At 38.3% G+C, this 16,189-nt stretch overlaps 1 protein-coding gene across 2 annotated transcripts in view; it reads left to right on the plus strand.

Moving 5' to 3' along the window:
* The window catches only part of LOC127411853 (attractin-like), an 86,387-nt gene that overhangs the window by 40,094 nt on the left and 30,104 nt on the right, over positions 1-16,189 (plus strand). The window contains exons 17-25 of one of the 2 annotated variants that reach the window (XM_051647686.1): positions 713-898; positions 1,476-1,724; positions 2,340-2,477; positions 3,852-3,945; positions 4,132-4,184; positions 4,363-4,457; positions 5,265-5,343; positions 5,454-5,608; positions 7,197-7,460. In XM_051647686.1, the coding sequence (XP_051503646.1) occupies positions 713-898; positions 1,476-1,724; positions 2,340-2,477; positions 3,852-3,945; positions 4,132-4,184; positions 4,363-4,457; positions 5,265-5,343; positions 5,454-5,608; positions 7,197-7,301 (1,154 nt within the window). In that variant the 3' untranslated portion in view covers positions 7,302-7,460. Of the gene's footprint in view, positions 1-712; positions 899-1,475; positions 1,725-2,339; positions 2,478-3,851; positions 3,946-4,131; positions 4,185-4,362; positions 4,458-5,264; positions 5,344-5,453; positions 5,609-7,196; positions 7,461-15,423; positions 15,486-16,189 lie in introns of those variants that run through there. The other variant, XM_051647685.1, reaches the window with a different exon arrangement.

The raw sequence follows: 16,189 nt of genomic DNA on the forward strand, positions 1-16,189 counted from the left end.
TCTTGTGGTCTCCCAATGCTATTATGCCAGAAAAAGCATGGAAAAGCATTTTGGGAGACCCTTGGGCTTCTAATTTAAATGTCGGCTAATTTTAAAATATCGATGCCTCAAAAATATATAGATTAACGTGCTGATCAATAATCGATATTTTATTACAACCCTAGGTGTAATGCAACCTGTTCATTGTCTTTCATGTAGTGATTGACCACTCTATCAGTCAAACAGATTAATCGGCAACATTTACAGAAGTGGTAGAAGTTTGTGTCAGTTTGAAATTCTGTGAGTGAATAATACACATTTTTCTGTTTTTTTTTAACCATTTTTGTAAATGTTGAGTAAATAATTTTTATTCTCACAGTTTGTGTGTACTTCGCATTTGCTGTCATTAAATTATGTTTTATACAGTGGCCCCCAAAATTACAGTATTTGGACACTTCATCCACACATTAAATGTTTTTTTTGTTTTTTTGTCATTGCATTAGTCATTAGATTTTCAAGAAATATAGCACAAGCATACTTTTCAAGCAAAACATTTCACAAAATGTGAATTTGGTTTAAAATGATAAAACTGTTCATAATTAAGACACTGTTTACCTTTACATGGATATTGGCCATTTAAAACCCATCAGTTGACTGCTATTTTTTTTAATTGTTGCCTTTCTTATCTTTCTGATGACCCCACTTCCTTTTCTTTCATTCCCGCTCTCCGCAGCTAACCACAGTGTAAAGCAGTGTAGGACACCCTGTGCTCTGCGCTCTACTTGTAGTGAGTGCACCAGCGGGAGTTCAGAGTGCATGTGGTGCAGTAACATGAGGCAGTGTGTGGACTCGAATGCCTATGTGGCATCCTTCCCTTACGGCCAGTGTATGGAGTGGTACACCATGAACAGCTGCCCACGTATGTGTGTGTCTCTCTCTCTCTCTCTCTCTCTCTCTCTCTCTCTCTCTCTCTGCCCCCTGTATGTATATTGCTGTGGGTCCCTTTTCTATAAAAAAAAAAAAAAAAACCTGTTTAGAATTTGTTGTGGGGTAACCCTGGACCTTTGGGCCACTAGAATAGTCACAACCTTTCACCCCACCAGCTATGGCCCTGCTTTTGTTTTCTCTTCATAAATCAAACACTGGACATCAGTATGTCTTCTTTTTATTGTTTTGTAATGGGCAACGCCTGTCATTTCACACTGTTCCCCACAGGCCAAAATATCAATTCAAATAAAATTTACTAAATAGCACCACACAACTGACAAGTTTTCAGTTCAGATAATATTGAGCTGTACAAACCTCCTGATAAGTGTGTGTACATTGTGAACAATGTCAATTGGAAAATGTATGAATTAATAATGCAAATACATTTGTTTTCTATTGGTAGGAGTAGGGTTAGTCTTTTATAATTATTATTAAATTTATATAAAAAAAATAGAAGTTGATGTCCTCATTTAGATAACCAAGTATATGTGTGTGTTTTTGAATTTTAGCAGAGAATTGTTCTGGCTATAAGACATGCTCTCAGTGTTTGGACCAGCCTGGCTGTGGATGGTGCACTGATCCCAGTAATACAGGACGGGGCCAGTGTATAGAGGGCTCTTACCGGGGACCTATCCAGACACTGTTCCATGCCCCGTCCTCATCAGGCCCCTCCCTCATTCCTGCCCCTCAGCCAATGCTGAATGTGAGCTTGTGTCCACTGGAGGGCAATTACAAATGGTCCTTCATCCAATGCCCTGGTAATAATAATTAGCATTAAATAAGGGAGTTTTTTTTTTTTTTTTTTTTTTTTAATTTATTTATTTTATTATTTTTTTATTTTTTTATGTGTGTTTATGGAATGAATGGAAAAAAAAATATCAATCAAATTTGGTAAATTGAATTAAATTTTAAATGTTGATAAAAATGTCTCTCTGTGAGGTATTTATAATAATTCAAATTATTATGTTATGTTATATTTAAATTATTTATTTATTTAGTGAAAAGAGTGTGGAAAACACACCTTGGTTATTTTAACTAGATTTTTAATGTTTTAGTTTTTAAAATAAACATTTTAAATCTACTTGAAAAAAAATGGTTACTTGATTGAAATGATAGTTCCTCTGATTAAAATAAAATAAGAGATTTTCAAAGTAAATGCACAAATATCGAGGTATATATATTAAATATTACCAGAAGGCTGTAAAATGTAGAGAGGGAATTTAAGCTAAATTGCCCAGCCCTTTTTGTAGCTGAATATATTGATATTTGTCTTTTTAGAAAATCATGTATTTTTATTGTTTTATAATGGTCATAGAATAGTTCTATGTTGCATTGGTTCCCTTTGAATTTCTTTTCCCCTCGCTCTGGTTTAGCGTGCCAGTGTAATGGACACAGCGCATGCGTCAATGAGAGCGTGTGTGAGAGATGTGAAGACCTCACCACGAGCAAACAGTGCGAGAGCTGCATCTCTGGTTACTATGGCGATCCCACAAACGGGGGCAGTTGTCAACGTAAGTCTAAACACAACCTCATGCCCAAATACAGTTCACTCTTTTGTTTACCATCGGCACTTCTGGTATAATGTCTTAAAGGGTTAGTTCACTCAAAAATGTAAAATTCTTTCATTTATTCACCCTCATGTCTTTCAAGACCTGTATGACTTTCTTTCATGAAACACAAATGGAGACTTTAATTTCACTTTCATTGTATAAAGGGAAAAAATGCAGTGGCAGTGAATGGTGACTGAGAGTGTCAGTCTTTAACATTTTGTTAAACAGCTCCTTTTGTCTTTTTGTCTGAAATAATATGAGTGTCTGAATGGCAGAATTTTCATTTTGGTTGAACTATTCCTTTAACCCTTAAATGCATGGGAGTTTCACCAGACACTTATACACATATTTGGGTCTTTAGAGACCTGGCACTTATATCTATCAAAAATGGATCTACAAAATGCCAAGATAGTAGGGCTGTCAAGTTAAAATTCGAATATTTGTCGAATTTAAGGGGGGGAAAAAAAATGCACATTTGAATGCTAAAACTGTGCATTCAAATTTTTATGTGTGCCAAGCACTGATGACTTCAGATCGATCACATTCTTGCGCTATAAAAGAATAAACAAAAACAAAGCAAAACAAAGACGATCATCAAGCGCGCATTTACATAGAAAAACAAATGGATGGTTGCAGAAGTGTTCAGTGTGAAAAGCAGTTCAGTCTTTGGCCTTTGTGTCGTGGTCTCTTATTAGCAATTCACAGATTAAGCAATGAGTTTTTTAAACGCTTTGTCAGGAAAGGAGTTCAACTTGGAAATGTGTGTCTCAAGATCCTCACGTTTGGTTCCGTTCTGTTGTGTTCCGTCTGAACAGCCCCTGGCCTGTGCTCATAGTCTGAGCCGCTTCACCACCAAGTTCAGCTGAATACCCCTGCTATCTGTGAATATTGCTACTCTACATACAATTGTACTAAATAAAAAACAATGTGGTATTTCGCTGTTATTATAGCTTGAGTCTGGAGTAGTATACTGTGGCATCAGTGCAAGTGTAACACCATGTGAACTGTCTATTGAAGCGCAACTGGCTGTCAAAAACATATTGAGCTACACATAATATGCACATAAGCTACACATTGAGTCTAAATAGATGCACAACTTACATAATACTTCAGTAGTACACCCAAATGACAGTAGTCTTTAATGACCCGAAACACTTTTGGTACTCATTAATATTTTTTTTTTTTACTATTTATAAGATGGGCAATACTAAAGGGCTGTGGGCACAACTCCAAAAAAATGGATGAGGTACAAGAGGTGGAATGAGGTCCTGGGTCACTGAAGACCCGAGTTATGCGTTTATGGTTTAATTGTGTGTGTTTGTTGGTCGTTCACAGCTTGTAAGTGCAATGGACATGCCAGCTTGTGTAATTCGAACAGCGGCAAGTGCTTCTGTACCACCAAGGGCATCAAGGGAGACCGCTGCCATCAGTGAGTGCACACACACTCAATCACACTCATTTTGTCTCTCTTTCAATGTCGGCCATATGAAGTTTTCTCCACTCTGTCATTTGAAGTCATTTGTCAAATGTACAGCGCTTAACTTGATTTCAAACTCTTTTCTTTGTAATTCTCATTTTCACTCTCTGGTCTTTTTTACCATTCTCTCTCTCTCAGGTGTGAGGTAGAGAATCGTTACCAGGGCAACCCTCTGAAGGGAACATGTTATTGTGAGTATGTCTGTGCAGCGGCTGATGGCCATTTGAGTCATTGTCATTTTCTGAACTGCTCATTTAGTCCTTACCTGATTGAGTCAGACTGTGTGTGTGTGTGTGTGTGTATAAAGCTTCTCAATATTTTCTCTCTCTCTCCTTTTTTCCACATATACGTGACTGTCTCTACCTACAGACACTCTGCTAATAGATTACCAGTTTACCTTCAGTTTGTCTCAGGAGGATGACCGCTACTACACTGCCATCAACTTTGTGGCAAATCCTGATGAGGTGCATCACACTGACAAGACATGTTTTTCCCAGAGTTTTACAGTGACGGTCAATTGACCCTCAACAAAGATACTTGTGACGAGGAGGAGGACGTAGCCAGGCCTTAACAATGCACGGCCAGCACTGAATCAGCTGATCAGCGGGAGAGCGAGATAAAGGGGAGCCGGAGGTGCCAGTTCGGCTCCCCCCTCTCTCTCGAACTGGCGCCTCCGGCTCTTATCTTGCTCTCCCGCTGATCAGCTGATTCAGCGCCGGCCGTGCATCGTCATGGCCCGGCCACGCCCTCCTCCTCGTCACAACACTTTTTACTAAATTGATTGACATGATAGTGCTATATAAAGATTTGTTTTTATGAAACAAAAATTTTGGATTCTGATAGCCAATAATTATTTGCATGTTATACAAAATCTATACAAATCTATACTGTTTTGTCTGTTTTTAAAACAATTATTTATTGTTGTTCAGAATAAAACTCATAAAATTTTACAAGCTTACAATGAAATCAGCCATCAAAACATTATGTACAGTTGAAAAAAAAAAAAAAAAAGATTACTGGGACACACTTTATTTTAGTTGTCTTTAACTTCTATGCACTTGAGCAAATGACTGCCTTTCAAACTATGTACATTTCTTTGTGTAAAAGTTCAGTCTCCTGCCTTTATTGTCCCTGATATATTGTGCATTATTATGTTTTTTTATAAAATAATTTCACCTTGTGGAAATGTTTTAACCTGTATAATACATTTTGTAGGATGTCTATTTTTCTTTGAATGCTGTCTTGAATGTCTTCTGGATTTGTCTTTGCAGCAAAATCGAGACCTAGACATGTTCATCAATGCCTCTAAAAATTTTAATCTTAACATCACATGGGCAACCAACTTTGCAGGTATGAATCCCTGACACATGTTAAGTTAAGCATATATTGGTAGCATTATTCTTCATGAGCAGCATGTGTATTTCCTTCCTGTCACCCTGCTGTTGTTCGTCTCTGAGCAGCTGGGACTGCTGGAGAGGAAGTCCCTATCGTCTCCCGGAGCAACATAAAGGAGTTCAAGGATAGTTTCTCCAATGAGAAGTTTGATTTCCGTGGAAACCCCAACATTACCTTCTATGTCTATGTCAGCAACTTCACCTGGCCAGTCAAAATTCAGGTGAGAGGGGGTCAGCATGTTATTGGGTCTGTTGTTGGTTGTGTGTGCATAACAACATATTTCTTAAGTCTTAAGGAAGCCGTGTATAATTAGGCTGGTATCAGGTTCATCTGATTGGAGATGTTTCTTAAAGAGCGTGTACATAAGATGCATTCTTGCACTCAAAATTTGCTAGAAAGTAGCACAATGAAATGGAACAGAAAAATGTTCTCAGGATAATTTTAAAAGTTTGACTATTTGATATAGCTGGGTGCTCAAAAAACAGCATGTGACGTTGAAGTCCCTATCATCTGAATGTGTATACAGTAGCTGTAGTGACTGTGCTTTAAAGGGGAGGACTTTTAAGTCATAACTTTAACTGTACAGCTAAATAGTATGACGCTAATTACAGCACCACCAATAAAAATATCAAAACAAAAAATAATATATGTATGAAAAAACTAATATCATTACTCAAATAGTAAGGTGTTGGATGACTTGTCAACCATCTTGAGCCATTAGAACATTCTCAAACACATTTCACAAAGTGCAAACATCACAATTGTGGGTGAGCAACATGTAATAGGTTTACTACATGTCCTGGAAAACAAGGGAGGCAGTGCCTACTCCAAAAAAATCAGATGACAGTTCTGGATATTTTCCTGAATAAGAAGTTCAGTTTTGATGCTATGTGTGAACAGAGTCTTAAGATTATTGGTTTGAGCATGTACGAGGTCAGAGGTCAGAACGCACTGACATAAGACGGAGATGATTCCGGTATTCTGCAGTCAAAAAATGTCATCAAACGGGACAGATAGTGAAATTATTCCATTAAATTGGAGGATATAAAAAATATTTGATATTTTAGGGCTGACTATAGAGGAAATCTTGTAGTGTATGATTTTTGACAACTCAAATCTGAAGTCATATGGTGAGCAGCCAGTGGAAATTGACTGTGTGCGGCCACAACACTGGACCATGAAGAAATGGAGATGGAAATGGAGCGCAAACAATGGCTCAAAGTTTAGCTAAACATTTAATGCCACTCACCTCAAACTCGCGTCAGTCTCCATCTTTCACCCAAGATTGCACCTGAATGCGCTCAGCTCGTTTCTTTCTTTTCTTGCATACATGCATGTTTGTTTACATCTGTCATCGGATCGACATGACAGCAAGAGTGATCCTCAGTGGTTTAGTGTGTGACACCCAGTTTTTGTCTGTAGCCATTTACATAGTCGGTACGTTTGTGATGCATAGTATTCTGTTCATGTTTTAGAAGTGGTGTAGTGTACTCCAGCCTAAAAGTGCTTCTCTTCATCTGAGCAGATGAAGAAATTTGTAGACTGCTAAAATAACTAATTGCATCTCAGTGTTTAATGGCATTTTGGTGCTGATGTGTGAATGATAGCAAAACAGGAAAAAAACGGAAAGCCAGTGCATGTGTGAATAGCACATTTGCCAATAAAGGTAATCCAACAACTTTTCTTCAATTTACCAGGTTTCATTAAAAAAAAAGTGTGTGAAAGTGACTAATCTCTCCGCTTTTGCTGTGACAGGGTAATAAGCTAGTTATTCTATCAGTGCGATAACGCCTGCCTCATGTTCACAGATCATCATACAAGAAGCAAACAGGTGGAAATGGACAGAATATTACAGCGTTAACAACACCAACTTTCAGTCACATCTGAATAAAAATGAAGCTGAAATGGCTTGAAATATGAATTTGTCTGTGAGTGCACCAGTTTTACTGTTAATTTAAAGGTGAACTTCCTGGCCACCAGGACACCTGCAGTGTTTGATGCAGATGACTAATGATCCGATTATTAAAAAATAACTGCCGAACAACAGTTAGTAGTAACCGATGAAAGAGACATGTTGATTTTATTGTAGTTATTATTTTTGAAGCAGTGTAAAATGCTAAAAATGCATAAACTGCATGAGCATGATCTAAAATATGCATTTACATTGAAATAAAATAAAAAATAGAAACTGAACTACTTCTGTGTTCTCATTTCAAAAGTCCACAAGACGCCACTGCTTTAAGTGTAACATTATTGATAATCTAAAAGGATGGAGATTGGATCTGTAGGCAAGACAGGACAAGGCAAGTCTGACTTGGTGGCAGAACCCATCAAAACCTCTATGTCAGCTTGGGGGCAGGAAATTTCCAACCATTCACTTTTCCAGTTTTTGCTAGGCAAGAAAGGAAAATCTGATTGACTTTGCTATTAGTGGACTGCTGCGTCCTGTGAAATACAGTATGAATATGTTTGTTCATTTATTCACAATTTTCACTCTTTCACTCAACTTTGTAGAACTTTTAACTGTACCATGGCTATATTTGACTTGTTTCCCTCATAAGATATCATAGCAATAGGATATAACCACTGAGGTGTGGGGTCACTGCTAAAATTAGATCATTAGAAAGCAATGCAAATTCACAACATTAAACACTACTAAAACGTATAATGTGGTTATTGGCATGGCTGAGCTGTGGCCTGACAGCCAGCGAAACCAATAACTATGATATAGCATTCCATCTCATGTATAATTTGTAAATGTTACTGTTGTTCTTTATATAAAATGGCCTATAAATAATGTCTTGAAAAGATTGGGGACCTTCAGTAAACATGGTCTTTGTGTTTTGGTTTGCTGTCTTACCCTCTCTTTCTCTCTGTAAACTCTGAGAGTTCATGTCCTTTTTCTCATATCTTTGGCCTTTGCTGTCTGGTCTGGAAATGATTTGGCAGTTTTTCCCTTCCTCTTCTACTCTCTTCCTCTCTTCTTTCCCCCTCCTCTCTTCCTTTGCTGTTGAAGAGTGATGTAACTAACCCTGTGCTAGGACGCTGAAACTCAAGAGTGTGTGTTTGATTGTCCGTCCATTATTCTAGAGCACGTTCTCATGGAGAAAGGGTGAATTTCAGACAGGTAATGTTTATTCTCTCTCGTTCACTTTCCCCTTCTGTTCCTGACCTTTTGGATGCCACGTTTTGTCAAACAGAACCTTTGTTTGGATTTGCACGAGTATGGGAGATAGGGGTCACTCTGTGGCAATTCTGGAAGACAGAGGAACTGTTGTCAGGAGTTTAGAAGAGAACGAGGAGAGAATTTGGTCTGTAGACAAAGGCAGCATTCAAAACCTGCTCTGTAAACATGGCAGGCTGAATCTGAGTGTGTCAGAAGGAATGTTAAGTTGAAACACATGGCTCTTTTAAAGAGAAACTAAAATAGAGATGGAGGAAAGAGCTTGAAAGGAACGTGACAGATCAGAAAGTTTTACTCTCTGTCTCCCAGACTTCTGTTTCAGCCTCTTGTTTTCTTTTTACCTGTGGTCAGAGAGACTGTGCGGCTTGTATAGTTTTTGGACTTTAGAATGACAGCGTGTGTGTGCATGAGTGGTAAATGGGGATATAGCAGGAACTTTTCAGTTTTGCTTACAAAAAAGCAGATTCTGTGTGTATAAATGTTAGTTAAACATAACTTGCACTGAGTGCAAGACTGAATTTTCATTTTAACAGTAAAATGTGTCATTATTTTTCGAAGTTTACAATATACTTCCTATCACAGTTTAATGTGTGGAGACAACTATACAGTAAGTAGGCTTTTCGTAGGTTGAGTTTCTGAAGAGTGTAAACTCTGCTGCTTTCAAAACATGCTCCGTTTGTTTTGGCAGTCTAATATGTGAACGTATGGTCCAACCTGTGGCTTTAGTTTGGGGCATGGCTACCTGTTTGTCGGAACAATGACCTTGTCTGAAACTGAGGCAGCTGCGTTGATGCCTCACAGCACAGCAAGTCAATGACTTCACAGGCGATTTGCATATAAAGGCCCCTCTTAAGGACGCTGGTCTTGTCTAATGATCTAAAACAAAATCAAGTGAGCTTTAGACATACCAAAGTAAAAAAAATTAGCAAGAAAAAGTATGTGAACCGTTGGAATTAGCTGGTTTTTTGCATTAAAGTCACAAGTAATGTGAGTAAGTGATCCCTTGAATTAAATAACTGGTTGATCCTACTTTGGCCACAATTACCTCAACCAAGTGTTTCTGGTAGCTGCGGGTTAGACCTGCAAAACATTCTGATGGAATTTTGGAACATTCTTCCTTACAGAACTGCTTCAGCTCAGCCATAATCTCAGGATGTCTGTTGTGAACTGCTCACTTGATGTCATTCCACAGCATCTCTATTGGGTTAAGGTCTGGGCTCTGACTGGGCCACTTCAAAAGGTGGATTTTCTTTATTTGAAGCTATTCTGTAGTGGATTTACTTAGATGTTTAGGGTCATTGTACTGCTGCATCACCCAACTTCTACTGAGCTTCAGCTGGCACACAGCCACCCTGATATTATCTTGTAGGATATCTTGATAAACTTGGGAATTCATTTTTCCCTTGATGATGGCAAGCGGTCCAGGCCCCGAGGCAGTAAAGCAGCCCCAAATCATGATGCTCCCTCCATCGTACTTCACCGTTGGGATGACGTTTTCATGTTGGTATGTGGTGCCCTTTTTACGCCATACTTAGTGCTGCGTGTTCTTCCCAAACATTTCAACCTTAGTTTCATCAGTCCACAAAACATTTCTCAGTAACATTGTGGAGTTTCAAGGTGGTCTTTGGCAAACGGCAGCAATGTTTCTGTTGGAAAGCAGCGGCTTCCTTCGTTGTGTCAAAAAAAAATAAATACTCCATACCACCCTCAGATCTGAAAACTGCCATAATCGCTTACATCAACAAATGGCAAACTGAATGGGATCAGTGCATTGCAAACAAATTGCATGAAATCAACCCTGTAGTGGGCAAAAGATGCATTTTTAATTTCAGTAATCGCTGGGCAGAACCATTACACCCGTTACCGAATAGGATATTCCAGATTCACACGTGTTTCAAGGATAGTGGAGTCTGGCATGCGGTGCATAATGGAGGATCTTCGTCTGATATTAAGAACATATTTTATTGGATTGTGCTGGATTTATTTCTTTTAGGAAATTATTTTACTCAACAAACACTTTTGAATAGATTTTTAACAAAGTCAACCCTGAATCAGTTTTAGAGTTCTTATCAAAAATTAATTTTTAAAAACCTTTATATAGGTTTTGTTTTGATCACTACCTTTTAATATATTTTAACTTGTTTTTTGCCATGAAAATAGCCTTGAAAGCTGGCATGGCTTAAAATCACTAAATAACTAACTTCTACGTGGTGTCCTGCCATGGACACCATGCCTGTTTAATGTTTTCCGTATAGTAGACTCATGAACAGAGATGTTAACGAGTTCCAATGATTCCTTCAAGTCTTAAACTGTCACTCTAGGGTTCTTTTTTAGCTCATTGAGCATTCTGTGGTGTGCTCTTTGTCATCTTGGCTGGATGGCCACTTCTAGGGAGAGTAGCCACAGTACTGAATCATCTCCATTTATAGACTATTTGTCTAACTGTGGACAGATGAATATCTAAGATCTTAAAAATGAACCCTTTCCAGCTTTACGCAAAACAACAATTCTTGATCGTAGGTCTTCTGAGATCTCTTTTTTGCTAGGTATGGTCAACGTCAGCAGATGCTTCCTGTGAATAGCAAACTCAATGTTGAAAAATACAATAAGTTGTGTTATTAGTTGTGAGTTAGATGAAGAGCAAACCAGATTAAGACAAAAATGCAGGTAATTCCAAAGGGTTCACATACTTGCCAATGTATTTAGCTTATTTTTTGCTAGAAATGGAGTCAGAAGTTGGAAAAAATTAAAACTAGGACCTTTTATAAAGTAATTACTGTTTTCATTTGTTCCATCAGATGTCCCGCTGACAAACAATCAGCCCCACAAAATAAACATGATGTTGGTTGAATTGGGAAATTGACAATTTGAAAATTGAATTTGCACCACAGTAACGTAGAGTTGTGATATGGGAATTTTGAGACCGATACTGATTTTAGAGGGGGGAAATTCACCGATTACCAATATGGTGGCCGATATAGTTAATTTGAGCTGGAATGATAACGGACCTTTTCTATGTGGATTTTTCACCAATATCGGTATATGACTATGCAAAGGTACTCGGAAGGCTGCTTTCTTAAATATTTTTATCAAAGAATATTTGACATTATTATTATTATAATACATTGTCAACAAATTCTAGAAATGAACGCTGAGAAAATAAAGAATAAATTCAAATAAAATAAATAGCTTAAAAAACATCAGTACTGTATGTTTAGTATCAGTCAAATGCTGACCATTAAAATAAAGAATAAATAAAAATAAAATGAATAGCTAAATAAACATCAGTAGTACTGTTTAGTATCAGTCAAATGCTGACTATATTAATACTACCAGTCAATTATTGGCAGGTTGTAAAACAAGAAGCATTTACACCTGCCGAGACAAGAGAAAAACAGCGGCAGTGGTGTTACACTGTATTCTGGGGAAACTTTCAACGGTGGTAAACCAGACTTTTAAATATTATATTTTGTAAATGCAACGACTGGAATTGTTCGGTTGAAGGGGGTACCAAACTGTGAATCCTGAACAAAACGGTTTGGTTAATACATGTTTACACATTAGCTTCCACCTCGCTGACAAGCAATGAAAGAAGCTACATGGTTAGCTAGTTAGCTATAAGCTCGTTGTCACGGAGAGTAAAAGATGGACCAGCATTGCATCTCACTAACTAGGTAACAGCGTAGCGTGAAATCAACACTCAACAGACACAATCCACCACCGCACCATTGTCTACTGTGCTGCAAAAAGATGCTCTGATGCTTACATTTCAATCTGCTATATTACTTACTGCACTGACAAAATATAGATGGCTAACAGCAAACAGACATGAGTGACATGGTTGTCAGGGACAGGGTTAATGTTATATTAGTTATTTTGAAAAGGGAAAATGATGGGGTCATTTTTTTTATTACATTTCCAATATGTATTTCACAAACTAGTTAGCAGCTTACCGTGAAGACACCGCTTAACACCGCACCGCTTAACTCCGCCCTGTCTGCTGAGCCACATCAGCTCAGCTCTGTAAACAGTGGAGTCGGCGAACACTCTGCTGGACAAAGTACGTAATGACATCAATTCTAAAGCATTGTTTTCTGCATTATATGTTCTGAAAAAAATATATAATAATAATAATATCGGCTGACCAATATATCGGTCGGGTGCTAATTAACATTACCAGCAAAAGAAATTGTTTTCTCCTTCCTTTTAAAACTTGATAAGCCTTACTATTTTGCTATCCACTAACTATTCATGATTATATGTTTAGATCTACTTTATTATTTGCATTAATCATAATTTTTTTTCCGTGCTGTTCATGACCTAAACAGAACAGACATTAGATTTTTGGGTCGTGACCCACCAGTTGAGAACCACTGTATTAGACTGTTCCGCATTAGGTTATGTTTTTCATGTCACATCTCCTAAAATGTGACGAACATCAGCTATATATAGTCTTTTCCGTCACAGCCGCAGCATGAATGCACATGTGAGACTCAGGTTGTCAGGTGTGAATTACAGTGATGAGTCTGATTATTGTTATTGTTTCATGTAGCGTGCCGTGTGTGCACTGAAATATCAACCTTTAGCAGAGGCACTAAATGCATGTGGCTATAAATGTACAATTGTTGCCCTAATTTTTGGTAATCTTGGACATGTCCACAAGTTATATCTACGGGGTCTGCAGATTGCTGGTCTTGGAAAGAGAAGGGCTAAACAACTCGTAAAGTACTACTTTCTGTCAGCTATTATGGGCAGTCTTGCAATTTGGAGGAGACGTTGTTACCTTTATCCATAGTTCCTCTGTTGTGAATTGTCATTTTATTCGAGAAATTGTGAACAAAAAGGGTTAATTCTCTTGCTGTATAATGTCTCTCTTTATTATTATTTTATTTTTTCTCCCCAGTTTGGAATGCCCAATTCCCAATGCGCTCTAAGTCTTCATGGTGGCGTAGTGACTCGCCTCAATCCGGGTGGTGGAGGACGAATCTCAGTTGCCTCCGTGTCTGAGACCGTCAATCCGTGCATCTTATCATGTGGCTTGAGCGTGGAGATATAGCACGTGTGGAGGCTTCACGCTATTCTCCGCGGCATCCACGCACAACTCGCCACATGCCCCACCGAGAGCGAGAACCACATTATAGAGACCATGAGGAGGTTACCCCATGTGACTCTACCCTCCCTAGCAACCGGGCCAATTTGGTTGCTTAGGAGACCTGGCTGGAGTCAATCAGCACACCCTGGATTCGAACTCGCAACTCCAGGGGTGGTAGCCAGCGTCTTTACTCGCTGAACTACCCAGGCCCCCTGTATAATAATTCTTTAATATATTTGGGTCATGTTATAATTATGTGATTTTAATTGTGAATCCAAATAATGCATTCAAATGTGTGTGTTGGTTGGTATATGTGTGCTGAAGCTGTGATTCAGGCCCGGTTTGTCTTTGAGGCTGTGTGTGAACATGTGGGGGTTTTGCTGTGTGAGAGAGGCCGTATCAACACAGAGCATCTGCTCAATGAGAGCTCTGTGTGAATTCACCCTCCGTGCTGTGGACGTCTGGCACACACACACACACACACACACACACACACACACACACACACACACACACACACACACTCAATCTCTCTCTCTTTCTCTCCCTCCCTCCGTGAAGATCCAGTGCTTATTTTGGAAATGCCTGGAGGAAAAGAGAGTGAAGACTGAGCTTCTTTGAAAGCAGGTGAAAGATGGAGAAACAATGACAGGATTGTGGAAATGTGTCCTCTGGCCTCTAGTTTTAGGGCTGTGCATCCTTAAAAAGGAAGGACGGGTAATGATGCAACTGTTTGAAGCCGTTGACTGCAGTCGCTGCTGCATAAAAACTGAGATATCAAGAATTTATCCAATTTTTGTGCTTTTCACTCTTGAAATTGTTTACCCAGGGACATTATAACCATGTTTCACATTGTTCGTGCTTTCAAACACTGTTCGAATTTGAGATTACACACAATTGTAAACCTCAGGTCAATGTGCTTATTTGCATATATACCAGGTTAATTAGACATTTACAGCACACGACAAGCACACATCTATGAAAATGCCGCTACATAAATCTACTTTTGTTTTAAGTTTTCTGGAACATACTGCAAAAACGATAAAGACATTAAAAAAACCCACAGTAACACAGTTCGAAATTTTAACCGTTTCCCTCAGACGTTGAAACTAAATGCAACTCTTGAAAATGTATGCTCTGCACAAGCGCTGCACAAAGTGCGTTTAATTATTTAATGAGTAAGCACTGAGGCAGTTTGTTATTGATTGTCTGTTGCTGAACAACTCACCATTACATTCTAGCACATCATTGTTTCACACTGTATACTTTTGGTGCCGCAATTGGAGTTTAGCACTGCGAAAGCTGTGTTAAATTTGATTTGAAGCATGGCTTTATAACTGAAGGTTCAAAATGGTGAAAACTCTTAAAAATTACAAGTGTAAAATGTTGCTAAACGCAAAGTTAAATATGGCCTTAACTTGAGGTTTAAAAAAAGCCTTTTTTTCCCCTCAAACAGACAGCCCTATCTCTCTTCCTCACCCCTTTACAGTATAATAGCATAGGTGTGCCAATAATAATGTGATAACTTGTGATGATTAGATTTGCTTTGGGATGGAGAGTCTCAAATTGTAGAATTGGTTGTTTCTATTGAACTTGTGTAGAGAGAGAGAGAGAGAGAGAGCAGTGTATCAGCAGGGGGCAGTATTGTTACAGTTAGAAACGAAACATTTGTTTCCATGTCCTATTTAGACCAAAACACACACACAAGCATGTTTATGTTATTCTCACCAGTTAAAACACCGGTTTCTCTTTCTTTCAGATTGCTTTCTCTCAACACAGTAACTTCATGGATCTGGTTCAGTTCTTTGTCACATTCTTCAGGTAAGACACTTTGCTTGTGTAATAACCTGCAGTAAACAAGTAATAACACAGTTTGTTTTACAAGCATATGAACTAATCATTAAAGACCCCATGAAAACTAAAACATTTATGGCTTTTGGTCTGTCTATTAGCTCTGCAGCCATCTATATGCTAGTGTTCTAAAAGTTGGCAAAATTAACTTTTAGCTGATATACGCACTCAAAGTTTACAGACTTTCTCTTCTGGGAAAACAGACTAAAAATATTAATGACTCATACTGCACTACACTGATTTTTGTACAATCAGATGCTTTCTAGAATGAGAAAGTTCCTCCCCTTTAAACCACCTGCAACCGAACTGGCTACTTTATAAAAAGGGACCAGCCCTTTGATACATCCTGCCCAAACTCTGCTTCAGTGGGAATTATGTCAACACAGGAAAGAAAACTGCTTTCCTCAAACCATTTTATGGGGTCTTTAAGGCTCTGATAAACAAGTTTTGAAGTCAAAGATGTATAAAGTAATCAATAGAATCTAAATGGTGTAAATTTTTGGAGTTAGTGAGTGTGTGTGTGTGGGTGTGTGTGTGGTTTTGAGGTGTGATATGGCATTAAACGCTAATTCACCTCTTGATGACCTGCTGTAATATGTTATTGATTCAGGAAGCAGATGGCGTAGACCATATATAGAGAACAGACACACCCAATTTTTCTTTCTCACCCATTA

The sequence above is a fragment of the Myxocyprinus asiaticus genome, chromosome 21, assembly GCF_019703515.2.
Source record: "Myxocyprinus asiaticus isolate MX2 ecotype Aquarium Trade chromosome 21, UBuf_Myxa_2, whole genome shotgun sequence".
Lineage (NCBI taxonomy): Eukaryota > Metazoa > Chordata > Actinopteri > Cypriniformes > Catostomidae > Myxocyprinus > Myxocyprinus asiaticus.